At 35.6% G+C, this 14970-nt stretch overlaps 2 protein-coding genes across 22 annotated transcripts in view; both read right to left on the reverse strand.

Annotated features, from left to right (window-relative positions):
* Positions 1-13382, reverse strand: part of LOC107847611 (mediator of RNA polymerase II transcription subunit 25) — a 34508-nt gene extending 21126 nt beyond the window's left edge. For 4 of the 21 annotated variants that reach the window (XR_007047072.1, XR_007047073.1, XR_007047075.1 and 1 more), the window contains exons 1-9: positions 13094-13382; positions 11000-11373; positions 9184-10718; positions 8271-9035; positions 7472-7566; positions 6578-6746; positions 6346-6443; positions 6139-6236; positions 4875-5015 (exon numbers count right to left, since the gene is read on the reverse strand). Coding sequence is in view for 17 of the 21 variants with exons in the window: in XM_047399367.1 (XP_047255323.1) it covers positions 4875-5015; positions 6139-6188 (191 nt within the window). In the remaining 4 variants the exon portion in view is untranslated. The remainder of the gene's footprint in view (positions 1-4874; positions 5016-6138; positions 6237-6345; positions 6444-6577; positions 6747-7471; positions 7567-8270; positions 9036-9183; positions 10719-10999; positions 11374-13093) is intronic. The other 17 variants (XM_047399367.1, XM_047399371.1, XM_047399363.1 and 14 more) reach the window with 17 other exon arrangements.
* Positions 8548-9192, reverse strand: LOC124888579 (uncharacterized mitochondrial protein AtMg00810-like). Its single transcript, XM_047399258.1, has 2 exons — positions 9184-9192; positions 8548-9090 (listed from the first exon to the last, which is right to left on the reverse strand). Exons 1-2 carry the CDS (start codon positions 9190-9192, stop codon positions 8548-8550), a joined length of 552 nt encoding a protein of 183 aa, XP_047255214.1.
* Positions 13383-14970: the final 1588 nt, after the last annotated feature.

The raw sequence follows: 14970 nt of genomic DNA on the forward strand, positions 1-14970 counted from the left end.
TAACCGGTAAAGTTGTTGCCATGTGAACAGGAGGTCACGGGTTCAAGCCTTGAAAACAGTCTCTAGCTGAAATGGAAGGTAAGGCAGGCTACGACAATAGACTTTGTGGTAGTGCACCGGGCTGCCCTATGTTTATATTTTCTTTGTTTGTGAATGTTGTTAATTTTCATAACTTGAAATATTTTTTGCTAACAAATTTGGCACAGAAGATGAGACCAAATGTGTCCTTCATTTCTTCTATCATACATTAGATCTGCAAAAAGTGAAGTCAGTTGCTATGGTCGCCTTGAGGAAGATCAACAACATTGACACCTAAGAAATGAAAATCTTCAACAATGGAGGCAATCTCTGGAGGACGACATCTTTGGTTATCTATACAAGTTGTTTCTCACAAAGTCACAAATGCAAAGGATAGACGAACAATGCAATTCTTCACTAAGCCACATAAGTAGAAGGATGGAAGCTCTATTTTTGTGTAATTCAAGTCTTGCCTTTGAGTTTCGTCAAACCTATACTCCGACAAGCATTTAAGTATGGGCACTTGTAGAAATCACAATTTTACTGGGTTTAAGATGAGCATCTATAAGAAGATCCCAAACCATGTTCTTCAAATCCTAAGGTCTATTAGAGATTGTTAGAGGCTAGAGATTGTGAGTTAAAGTTTAGGGTGAAGTAGCATCCAACAAACTCTAACTGACCTTTGGGTTTGAAGAACATGGATTGAGCTAGTCTTGTAGAGGTCCATCTTAAATCTAACAAAATTATATTCGCAATCCCATCCCTATCCCTGAACTTGTATGATATACAATAAATAGAATCATAAATGCATAACAACAATCAACCTGCAAAATATTTAGCACACATGACGAGAAAACAACTAATCATTACCGTTGAAGGCACTACTGCAATGGGACTCTGATTATCTCGAAAAAAGATATGGTACTCATTCACATCCACATATGCCCCTTTATTTCATCTGATGTATGTTTGTGTGGATCGTTTTCTCTTGACTGATCAATTAATTGATCTGGCATTAATTTTATCGTTATAAATGCAATTAAGCTTATGTCCTTTTTGGTTGGGTGTGTTACTAAATTGAGTCGCGTTGATGATTAATTTTAGTGAATTGATTTTTATTGGCCTCACATATTTGTGGACCTGAAAGATATAATCTGGCCTGTTTGATTACCTTCTATAACAGTTATACTTTAGTTATAGTATCCCATAGCTTAATAACTTTCTTCCCTTCTTTTGAGATGTTTATGTCCTTTTTGATCTCTTTTCGTTCTCTCTTTTTTCTTTTTTGCAATTGTTCTTGTAAGAGATGATCTTAGTGTCTTAAAACTCACATAAGTTTTTCTCGCATCATCTACAGAGCAAACAACCACTATCCACAGATTCTATGAATTAGATCCCTATACTTATAATTTCTCTTTGAATTTTTCATGCCTCCCAATCTATTCCTCATATCCTTCTGGATCTGTTCTGTAACACAACTACAGCTAACAGTGGTATTTCTATACAATTTCCAGTTCCTGGCATGGCAAAGATTATAAATCATGGCACCCCATAAGGCAGTTACTAGCTCCTTCTTGATCTTTGGCCAATGCTTACTCTGTATCCAAGTCATATGTGGTTTAACTCCTAACTGTTGTAAAGGCAGGCCTGACCAAGTACACATATTTTTCCTTACCTCGACTGCCCAGGTACAAGTAGCAAACAGATGGAGTTGAGATTCCACAACACCTACATCACACAAGCAACATGTTAAATCTGCAGCCTCTGCATCCTCTCTTTTGTAAGCAATTTGTCCTGATTGGCGAGCCACAAAATAAACCTACGCTTAGGTTGCATCAATCTAGTCCATATCAGCTCAGCTTCCTGCAGTCTCACTTCTGTTCCCAGCAAAGCATTATAACTCCTGGTGAAAGAGTATCTCCCATTATGTGTAAGCATGTACTGGGTGTCCCCTGATACCACTGATTCATGAGGGGCCTTAGTGCAGTCAATTTCTTCCGATACCAACTGCAGTCAGCTGGTGTTTGGTGAGCCCATATCTATTCTCCATTCTTCATATATATCCCATGGGTCCACCTGATCCATAAAGAATCTAGTTTCCCAGCTATTTGCAATAGTAATTTTCCCACAACAACAATGTTCCATGTTCTATAGTTTTTAATATTCAATCCACCATACCTCTTAGACGCACACTCCTTGTCCCAAGCCACCAAGGCAGTCCTCTTATGCTCCTCCGTACTCCCCAAAAGATAATCCCTACATCTCTTGTCCACTTCTTTGAGTACACTCTGTGTCAGTATAAAAACAGACCCCCAAAAATTGTATATGGAGAAAAACACAGCATTGATTATTTGCAGCCACCCAGCATAAGAAAGATGTTTAGAGTAAGCAGTTTTTATCCTCAATGTAATCTTCTTCTCCAGTTGATGACAATCCATTTTGTTCCATTATTTGGAAAATAATGGTAGTCTCAAATACCTAATAGGCAGAGTTCCTAATGAAAAGTCTGTGTAAGTTAAAATTTCCTCCTCCTGCACTTCATTCATACCGGCTAGAAAGATATTACTTTTCTCCACATTAGCATGAAGTCCAGTTACACTACTAAAATGGTGCATAGCCTCCAGGACCCTCCTAATGGACTTAAGATCACCTGAACAAAAGATCATTAAGTCATCCACAAATATTAAGTGGGATAATTTGAGTGCCTGACACATTGAGTGAAAGGTGAAGTCCGGATGCTTGCTAACTTTGTTCAAAGTTCTTGTCAAATACTCCATAACCAATACAAAGATCAGAGGGGAAATTGGATCCCCTTGCGTCAAAAACCCCTCTTCCCCTCAAAGTATCCACATCCTTCTTCATTTACCTTAAATGAAAACAGTGGTAGTAATGCAACACATTATCAATTTTACATAGGTATTGAAAACCCATACTCTCTCAAAGCTTCCTCCACAAATTCCCAACTTACCATGTCGTATGCTTTCCTTAAATCCATCTTAATGAGACATCTAGGAGATGTCTTTCTCTTGTAGTGTCTCATTAAGTCATGACATATGAGGACATTGTGTATCAAAGACCTTCCCTCCACAAATGCAGCCTGATTCCCAGCAACCAACAAAGACAATGTTTTCCTCAATCTGACACATAAGATTTTGGAGATGCATTTGTACTATACATTACAGCAGGAGATAGGTCTGAACTGGCTAGCTAGCTGAGGGCACTCCACCTTAGGAATAAGTGAGATAATGGTAGCATTAATCTGCTTAAGTAATCTCTCATTCTCCAAGTATTCAAGTACTGCCTTAGTAACATCATCACCTACTACTTCCCTAGCTTTTTTGAAAAAATCACTACTGTAACCATCAGGACCTGCACTTTTATTCCCATCTATGCTAAACATGGCATGTTTAACATCCTTACTTGTATAAGGTTTCACCAGTACTATTTGATCTGCCACAGACAAATATACCCATTCTTTATATATTTCTGCTCTACACTGCTACCATTTACCTCTCTTTTGCCCAGTAAGTTTTGATAGAATTCAACTAAAATCTTTGCAATCTTCTCCGGCTCATGCTGCACCACATTTTTCCTATCTAGCAATTGAGTGATGGCATGTTGCAGTTTCCTATGCTTTATCACTGCATAAAAATATTGAGTATTATCATCACCTAGTTGTATCCAATTCACTTTACTCCTCTGTTGCAGCCACAATTCAGCTAAATAAGATGACCTTCTATACTTCAAGTAGATCTCTCTTTTTCCAGCAAATCCCGATTACCAGGCTGCAGATGTAAATCCTGTTGCACTTGCTTCAAGTCCCTCCTATCCCCCTCTTCTTGTTCCACTACATCCCAGAAATATTGCTTATGCATAGTCTTCAGCTTATCCTTTAATATTTTTAACTTTTTAACCACTTGCCACATAGTGTGACCCTGTACAGGTCTACTCCAAATATCCCTCACCCTATCCATGAAACTAGAATGTGTGGCCCAGACATTACAATAGCTAGATGATTTCCTTTTATAGCTTCTACCTTCCAGTAATTCCACCTTGACTGGGCAATGATCACTAGCATAGTAACTGGGCATGTGAATCATCCAATCATGATTCACTAGCACCCAATCTATTTTTGAAAACACCCTATTCGCACCATGTTTGTCATTCCAAGTGTATCTACACCCCTTAGCAGGCAGTACCATCAGTTCATATGTATCAACACAAATCTGAAAATCCAGGACTTCAAGCATAGTAACTGGACTTCCAACATATCTATCATCCATATTTAACACATAATTAAAGTCCCCCGTTGATAGCCATGAGCTAGAGCATCCTTGTTTTACTCTTTCCAGGCAACCCATAGACTTTTCCTCACTTCTTTGGAATTAAACCCATAGTTTACTGTCAACAAAAACTCCAACTGAAGTAACAACTGAAGCTTTGGACATTAAGGCAACCAATTCGGTGGCAAAAATGCTGACTTGTTGCCTAACCATGTTTACTTGCATGGTGAATCAAGTTTTAAGAAGCGTGGAATGATGTAGATTGTAGTGAGACAAATCACACACATATAGTAGTGGTAAAGATGGCAGAAATTGATATTCTCCGTGGAGAAGCATGTAATTTCAGTTAACATTAATCATTCTATCACTCGATCGAGAAATCAGTTAGCCACACAAACTATCCTCAAGGATATTCTGTTATTACCACATCACGATAGGTGTGTAAATGGATAGGGGAGGAGGGTCGAACCCAACCAGACAACAAAGGTTGGGTCTCAGCCTCCCTTCCTCTTCCCTTCTTCTTGCCTATAAATTAAGAGCCATGTAAAAAAAATCTTGGAAGCAACATCCTACTTGTTGTGAGGCCCCAGTGATGGGTTGGGATGTCCCATGGCAAAGTCATGGACAGACACAGCGAGTACTTGATGAGTTTCGTTAAGAAATAAAGTTGCGCCCTTTTTATCTTTTGGCATACAATAAGCACATGCTCCTCTCCTAACAAAAGAGACAAACCACAATGAAAATTAATTCCTCTGTTTCAGAAAAAAGGACCTATTTTGACTTGGCACGAAGTTTAAGAAAATAAAAAAAACTTTTGATTCCTGTTGTCTTGGAGTAAAGTTAAGTCAAATGTACCAAAATGCTATTTAATCTTGTGATCTTAAATATGACACGTGAAAAGTTGGAATCAAAGTATTGTCCAAAAAATAAAGGGTCATTCTTTTTTAAACGTACTAAAAGGAAAAGTAGGTCATTCTTTCCTAAACGGCGAACGTATTGTGGATTAAGCACCAAAATTTGTCAAAAAGCTGCGTGGTTCAAAGTCCTAAGTTTTCAACAAAACCTTCAAATATCCCAAGTTCAAACATAGAAAAACCCCACTCTAATCCTCTTCACGAAGTAATAAAAATTCCATAGCTGAATTCACGATCAAAATTAAACTGTTTAACTCTCAAAATTCGAACTTTACACACAAATTGATACAGAGGGAGTAACATATTGTCAATACAAGTAAAATTGCACAGTATAAATGATCTACCATAGGATAGAGTTACCTCGTACGTTGTGGGAGGTAGTAGGTATTTCATGGAATTAGTCAGGTGCATGCAAGCCGACGTGGACACCATAGTCATAAAAGAAATACTTTTTACCTTGTTTTCAAATATGTAAATCTATATATAAGAAAATTCTATGACAAAACTCACAATAAAGGAACTCTTTAATTCTTGAGGCTCAGAGTGTCTCGGAGGGTAGTATTGGAAGAAAATGATAAACTTCTCTTGATTTCAAAAATTTGACAAGTAAATTGAAACAACAATTTTTACTAAGAGGGCCAAGTAAAATGAAATGGAGGGAATACCACAATGAACTACTAAACAAAGGTCTTATTCTATTCAACAAAAGAAACTTATAAATTTAATCCATCCTAATCACCGAAATTGGAAACAGCCTCTCTACTTCTTCGGAGGTACCGGTATGGATAGCGTACATTTTACCCTCCCCAAACCTCACTTTGTGGGAATACACTAGGACTGTTGTTGTATCTCAAAATCCACATTTTGCGAATATTGAGTAAATTGCATAGCATAAATGATGTTCCGTAGGATTGAGTACTAACCTGGCACCTCGTGAGAAGTAATACGTATTCATTGAATTAGTCAGGTGCATGCAAGCTTGGCCCAAACACCACGATCATTAAAGGAAAATACTTTTTGCCTGATTTTCAAACATGTAAATTTTATTTCAGAAAAATCATAACAAAATTCACGATCAGAATTGAACTGTTTGAATCTCGAAATTCAAAATTGTAGGATAGAGTAGTTACCTGGTACTCATGGGAGGTAGTAGGTATTTCATAGAATTAGTCAGGTGCACGCAAGCTTGACCCGAACACCACAATCATTAAAAGAAAGTACTTTTCACCTGATTTTTCAAACATGTAAATTTTATTTCAGAAGGAAAATTTTATGACAAAATTTACGATCAAAACTGTTTGATTCTCGAAATTCAAAATGTTACAAATATTGAGTGAAATTTGCATAGCAAAAATGATGTACCGTATGATTTAGAGTCGGCGTCAACAGCAACAATGAACTGCGTGTCCGCCATGTGTACACCTTTGTAGAAGATTCTAGAAACTGAATAGCAATTTCTTCACTTCATATTATGGCTATTTCTCTTCCTCTATTTGCTTTGCTTAATTTCCATTTGCTCAATGATTAATACCTTTTGCAGTATACATGAGAGCATATTTATACAGAAATTAAATTGTTTGAATCTCGAAATTCGACATGTTGCGAATAATGAGTAAAATCTCGTGGAATTAAGCAAGTGCATACAAGTTGAGCCGAACATCACAGTCACTAAAGAAAATACTACTACTTTTCACTTGTTTAAAAGTAATAAACAAAATTCACGATCAAAATTAAACTATTTGAATCTCGAAATTCAACATATTGCGAATAAGGAGTGAAATTGCATATTATAAATTATGTACATCGTGGGAGGTAGCAGGTATCTCATGGAACTAATGAAATTAATCAGGCGCATAAAAGTTGGCCCGAACATCACAGTCATTAAAAGAAAATACTACTTTTTACTTGTCTTAAAAAAGTGACTGACAAAATTCACGATCAAAATTAAACTGTTTGAATCTAGAAACTCAAAAAGCTGCAGATATGAGTGAAACAACTGAATCTAGAAACTCAAAAAGCTGCAGATATGAGTGAAACAACATATCATAAAACCTCGAGGGAAATAGCAGATATCTCATGGAATTAATCAGGTGCACACAAGTTGACCCGAACATCACAGTCATTAAGAAAAAAAATACTACTTTTTACCTGTTTTAAAAAAGTGAGACAAATTTCACAATCAAAATTAAATTGTTTGAATCTCGAAATTCAAAATGCTGCAGATATGAGTGAAATTGCATAGCATAAATGATGTACCTCATGGGAGGTAGCAGATATCTTGCGGAATTAACCAAGTGCATGCAAACTGGCCTCAACACCACCGTCATTAAAAGACAATACTTCTTTTTGACCTGTTTTAAAAAAGTGATAGACAAAATTCACGATCAAAATTAAACTGTTTGAATCTCGAAATTTGACGTGTTTCGAATAATGAGTAAAATCTCGTGGAATTACGCATGTGCAAGCAAGCTGACCCGAACATGACGCCATAAGAGAAAATATTACTTTTTACCTATTTTAAAAAAAGTTACACAAAATTCACGATCAAAATTAAACGGTTTGAATCTCGAAATTCGACATGTTGTGAATAATGAGTAAAATCTTGTGGAATTAAGCAGATGCACGCAAGCTGACCTGAACATAACAGTCATTAAGAGAAAATACTACTTTTTACCTGCTTTTAAAAAAGTGATTGACAAAATTCACAATCAAAATTAAACTCTTTAAATCTCCAAATACAAAATGTTGCAGATATGAGTGGAACTCCATAGCATAAATGATGTACCCTCATGGGAGGTAATTGTCAATTTTCTGCTGACTACCTCTCAATATTGAGAGCCTTGTCATTAAATAGAAAATATTCAATGATTACATCCCTAAAAATTCGTCTTTCTATCCCTAAAGATCAGCTTTTCTATCCCTCTAAATCCGCTATTCTATCCCACCAAATCTGCTCTTACTAAAGTCACTATTATTCTCTTTAACTACTAAATCAAATCTATGTAATTACACTAATATACAACAATATATGATTACATTAATATACAATATTTACATCATGCTAACATCCCCTCTCAAATTGATGCTGGTAGATCAAGAAACATCAATTTGCCGACCAGAAACTGATGTCGTTGTCGTGCCATTGAGTTTGTAAATGCATCAGCTATTTGAAGATCACTGGACACGTGCAGAAGAGTAATGACACCTTTATCTACAGCTTCTCGTATATAATGACAGTCTACTTCGATGTGTTTGGTCCGCTCATGATAAACCGAATTAGTAGCAATCTGAATAGCACTTGTATTGTCAGCATGGAGAGGAGTAGGATTAGATTAAGGAAATCCAATCTCAGCAAGTAGTCTACGAAGCCACACAATCTCGGAGCAAGCAGTAGACATTGCTCGATAGTCAGCCTCTGTTAAAGATTTTGACACGCGGTCTTGCTTCTTACTCTTCCAAGATATCAAAGACTCTCCAAGAAACATGCACCAACCAATAACCGAACGACGAGTGTCAGAACATCCAGCCCAATCAGAATCACTAAAAGCATTAAGACGAATAGGCGAACCACTATTAGATGTTCCTCGGAGGTATCGAATGATGCGACGGACAACTACCAAATAAAGATGACGGAGAGCTTGCATGAACTGACTAACTTGTTGAACTGCAAAAGAGATATCAGACCTGGTAATAGTAAGGTAATTTAAGCTCCCAACTAATTGCCGAAATATAGTTGGATCAGGAAGAAGATCGCCTTCCTCCCGGTAATACTTTACATTCAATTCTAATGGAGTATCCACAGAGCAGGAATCCTGAAGACCTGCCAAAGAAATCAAATCTTGGGTATATTTGTGTTGATTTAGAATCACGATGAACTTCCAAACCCAAGAAATATGTAAGAGTACTAAGATCTTTCATATGAAAAAAATCCAGTTTTGTGAAGCAGCAATGGCAACAATAGTTCTCACCTTCGTCATTTTTGCTATCGGTGCAAAAGTCTCTTCATAGTTCACACCATACTCCTGCTTGTTACCAAGAACAACCAACCAAGCTTTGTACCGATCAAGAGTTCCATCAAAATGAAATTTAATTGAATAAACCCATTTACATCCAATTGGATGGACATTTGAAAGACATGAAACAATATCCTATGTGTCATTTTCTTTGAGAGCCAAAAGTTCTTCCTCCATTGCCTTCTGCCAACATTCATGCTTAGAAGCGTGTGAGTAACAAGTTGGAACAGAAATGGTGGATAAAGTAGATGAAAAGCCATACCAATTAGGAGTACGAGATACTTTCGCAGATCGTCGAGTGGGCTCAAGAGGAGCAGGCCTTGAAGAATTCTCAGATTCTAGTTGTGGTGCAGTTTTTAGGTGGCGGATCAATATCAGGAGGGGTAAAGTTGGCCGCCGACGTTCGTACACAAATCCGGGTTTGAACCTCTTAGAAGAAGATGACAAATCTTCAAAAGTAGGAAGAAGAAGAGAAGCAGGAGATGACTCAACATGAGTAGGAAAAAATACTGATTCTCAAAGAAAACAACATTTCTAGAAACATGAAATTTATTAGAACATGGATCATAACAAAGAAAACCTTTCTGTGAAGTACTATAACCCATAAAAACACATTTAGTAGACTGAACAGAAAATTTATTACGTTGATAAGGAGGAAGATGCACAAAACAAATACAACCAAATGTATGAAAATTATCATAGCTTGGATTTTTGTGATAAAGACGAAAATATGGAGACTCAAAATTTAAAACTTTAGATGGCAGCCTGTTAATTAAATAGACAGCAGTAGACAAAGCTTCAACCCAATATTTAGATGGGACAGAGGACTCAATCAATAAAGTACGAGTGACATTTAAAAGATGACGATTTTTACGCTCATCGACCCCATTTTGTTATGGTGTATATGGATAAGAGCGTTGTGAGACAATTCCTTTGTCAAGCAAAAAATTTTGGAATTCATTTGACATATATTCTCCACCAGAATTAGATCTTAATAATTTGATACAAGTAGAAAATTGAGTCTCAATGTAAGCCAAAAATATCTTGAACATGGAAAATACTTCAGATTTGGTACGAAGAAAATACACCCACGTAAATGGACTATAATCATCCATGAATGTCACAAAGTACTTGAACTGAGCATGAGAAACAATTGGTGAAATACCCCAAACATCACTATGAACAACATCAAAACACTTTGTAGCACGACTACCCAAATTAGGAAAAGGAAGAATTTAACTTTTGGCTAATTTACAAGTAGAACAATCAAATGAAGCAGGGGAAAATTGATTTTTACTTCCTAATAAACCAGAATTTGATAAATGAGACAACACAACAGAATTTGGATGTCCTAGATGCTTATGCCAAAGCTCAGTCTTATTAGCCGTAGAAGTACAAGCAAAAGATATAACAGGAGGAATGAAAAATTGTATAGGAAACAATCTTCCAACTTTAGGCCCCTTCGCGATTATCATCCCCGACACCTTATCCTGCACATGACAACCATTACGAGAAAAATTTACATCACAATTGTCATCAACCAATTGTCCAACTAAAATAAGACTAGTTGAGAGCTTCGGTGAAACAAAAACATTCTTGAAAGTTGGAACAATATCCCCAACCTTGGTAATGGGTAAATTACTACCATTAGCAACCTGTATTTGTGATGAACCTTGATACTTACGAACATTTTTTAGCATGCTTGTTGAGTTGATCATATGATCGGAAGCACCAGAATCAACAATCCAAGAATTAGATTTAACATCAATACCTTGTAATCCCAATGCTGAAAAGGCTGATACGATCATTTGTTGTACCATTTCAGGAGTAAGAACTTGTCCAGAAGGTCCTGAAGATGAGTTCTCAAGAGTGGAACCATTTATTGCTGCATGAAAATTATTTACCTTACGATTCTGAGGGCGTGTGGGACACTCTTTGATAATGTGTCCTTGTTTTTTACAATAATTACAGAACTTCTTGCCACAAGTTCTAGCAATATGGCCGTATTCCTTGCAATTGTAGCATTGAGTTCTATTCATATCCCTACTCATACCTTTACCTTGAGCAGCAAATGCAACAGCGACATCATTTCCTCTTCTGAAAGCATTTTGTGTGACATAACGCTGCACTTCACGAAGCAATTCCCTAAAACAAACATCCAAGGAGGGAGACGGGTCAAGATTCATCAAGTTAGAGCGAACACTCTCAAACTTAGAGTGTAACTTCATCAAAAATTGATCTCGCTTGCTTTGCTCATGAACTTGCTGAATTACAGAGAGAGATTTGGAAGGTATTTTGGCATAAATAATATCTGTAAATTCAGCCCATAAGTTCTGAAATCCAAAATAATAATCCTGAATAGAAAGACCTCCTTGAGAGTAATTAGCAATTTCATACTCTAAGTGAAAGCGTCGGGCACTATTATCTTGGTTGTAAACCTTTTGTAAATAATCCCACATGGCCTTAGCTGTCTTGTAAGGCCTGATATTAGAAACAATAAGAGGGTCAATTGACCCTAAAAGCCATGTCATCACCCGAGCATCTTTAATCTTCCATTCACCTAACTTTGTAGGATCAGTAGGAGCAGGATCGGCTCCATCTATATGGCCCTATAGTTCTTTTCCGATGATAAATAACTAAAACTAAAACTCCCATGACGAAAAATTCTTTCCAGTGAAACGAACACTGAATGATTCAAACTGATATGAACTTATAATTATGAAAACTAGAAACACTAACTCAAAAAGAACAACCAAAATAACCAAGATCAAAGTCCTAGGTGTTAATTGTCGAGGAACAATCAACAAAAACCGAAATTTTCAAAATAAATTTTGAAAGAAACCACAAATGAACTCTATGAAACAAGACAACCAAGAGAAGGCTCTGATACCATGTCAATTTTCTGCTGACTACCTCTCAATATTAAGAGTCTTGTCATTAAATAGAAAATATTCAATGATTACATCCCTAAAAATCCGTTTTCCTATCCCTAAAGATCAGCTTTTCTATCCCACCAAATCTGCTCTTACTAAAGTCACTATTATTCTCTTTAACTACTAAATCAAATCTATGTAATTACACTAATTTACAATAATATATGATTACATTAATATACAATATTTACATCATGCTAGCAGTAATAGATATCTCATGAAATTAACCAGGTAACAGATATCTCGTAAAATTAACCAGATAACAACAGATATCTCGTGAAATTAACAAGGTAACAGATATCTCATGAAATTAATCAAATCACAGATATCTCATGAAATTAACAAGGTAATATATATCTCGTGAAATTAACCTCATGAAATTAACAAGATAACAAATATCTAGTGAAATTAACAAGGTAACGGATATCTCGTGAAATTAACAAGGTAACATATATCTCGTAAAATTAACCAGAGAACAGATATCTCGTGAAATTAACAAAGTAACAAATATCTCGTGAAATTAACAAGGTAACGGATATCTCGTGAAATTAACAAGGTAACAAATATCTCGTGAAATTAACAAGGCAACGGATATCTCGTGAAATTAACAAGGTAACAAATATTTCGTGAAATTAACAAGGTAATATATACCTCGTGAAATTAACGAGGAAACAGATATCTCGTGAAATTAACAAGGTAACAAATATCTCGTGAAATTAGCAAGGTAACAGATATCTCGTGAAATTAGCCAGGTAAAGGATATCTGAAATTAACCAGGTAACGAATATTTCGTGAAATTAACCAGGTGAAAATACCAGGAGATTTTCTACATGTTTTAATGAAGTGAGAGACAAAATTTACTATAAGAATTAAATTGTTTGAATCTCGAAATTTCGAATAATGAATGAAATTGAATCGCATAAATGATGTACCGTATGAATTTGCATCGGCGTAATACGATTCACCATGTTTGCGCCTTTGTTGTGGAAGATTCTGGAAATTGAATAGCAATTGTTTCCCTTTCATATAATAGCTCTCTCTTTTGCTTTGCCAAATTTCCATTTCTATAGCAATTTTAAGTATTTATCCTAGTAGTATCTTTTTCTGATGAGGGGGGAAAAGATGAAAAGGAAAAGGAAAGAAAATCCTGCAGTCATAAATGAGCTCTCTGATACATGAATCTAAATATACCTAGTGTTTGACCATGACTAGGCAAGTAATAAAGTTGTTTCAAGTTATGTGACATTTTCAAGAGTCAAATAATCTATCTTGGACTAAAGTTTGAGCATGAAATATTTTATTTTTTAAAAAATAAATTTTGTGTGTTTATAATTTACGTAAAAAATATTATTTTCTTTATTTTTTTTTTAAAAAAAGATATCTTTTGACTTAGCACGAAATATAAGAAATAAAAATAATTTTTAAATCTTGTAGTCTTAAATTAAAGTTATGTCAGATATATCAAAATCTTGTGGTTTAAAGCATGTCACGTAAAAAGTTGAAAATTGCCTATTTTATAGGCCCCAAATTGAGAAAATTCTATCAAAATTCAAAGAGTTTTTCCTAAAATTAGAGAAAATACTCTATTACCATCTTGAATTATACGCGAAAAAACTGAGACACACCCGAACTTTAGGAGGGTCCTATTACCCCCGGACTAATTAAAATCGTATTTTTGACAATTTTAGTGCCTACGTGGCACAACACACTGAAGGGTCCACATAGGCGCATGTGTGTGCCACGCATGTGTCACGTAGACACTAAGATTGTCAAAAATATAATTTTAATTAGTCCAAGGGTAATAGGACCCTCCTGAAGTTCGGGTATGTATCAACCTTTTTGCATATAGTTCAAGGTGGTAATAGAGTATTTTCCATTTTGTAATAAGTCCATTTGGTGGCTCATCGGCATGGGTTTACTAGCGGTTGTGGCTCGAGGCAGAGAAAGAGAGAGTCGGGTGGAGTACAGAGGGAGTTCGGAGATTTATCAATGGAAGTTGAAGATGATGATGTTAATGAAGATACATAAGAATGATGTATTTGTTAAGCGACTTGGAAATACATAAGAATGATGTATCTGTTAAGCGACTTGGAAATACATAAGAATGATATATCTTAAAAAGAACAAGAAGATACATGACGTGACGCTCCACCAAATGTACAAAAGTTAGAAAATACATCATGTGACACTCCATCGAATGAACAAAAGTTACGTATCTTACTGAATATTAGGTTATAGATACATAAGAAAATGTCATTCAGACAAAAATTATTTATTGAAATATTTTTTGTGCTACTAATATTTGAATATATCTCTGTGATATTAATACATAAGAATTATGTATTGATACTAATGTATCAGATGGTGATGTATCGTGAGCCTTAGTTATGTATCATAACAATGAAAAATCAAAATTTTTGTAAATATAAAAATAGTTGGGATAAGGTGTAATTAGATACTAAACAGTTGGGATTTATGAAAAAAAAAAAAAAAATAGTACCCTTTAGCTTCCTACAAATTTGGCCAAATAGCAAGCCACATAATCCAATTATTGTTACACCATCAACATTTTACTTCTAAAAAGAGATTTTTTTCAACAAGAAAATCTTTTTCCACCAGGTAATTTTAATGAGTTTTTGTCATCACCAACAGTACAGGTACAAAGCCTTGTGGCTTGTAATAACCTAGCTAAGTTTGGTAATTTAAGTATTATTAGCCTTGTGGCGAATTACTACTAGTTGCAATAGCAACCCTTCTAATATTAGGTTGGAAGTAGTAGATGGTACTAACACTTCCTTCGTTTTATTTT

This window comes from Capsicum annuum, chromosome 11 (assembly GCF_002878395.1).
Source record: "Capsicum annuum cultivar UCD-10X-F1 chromosome 11, UCD10Xv1.1, whole genome shotgun sequence".
Taxonomy (NCBI): domain Eukaryota; kingdom Viridiplantae; phylum Streptophyta; class Magnoliopsida; order Solanales; family Solanaceae; genus Capsicum; species Capsicum annuum.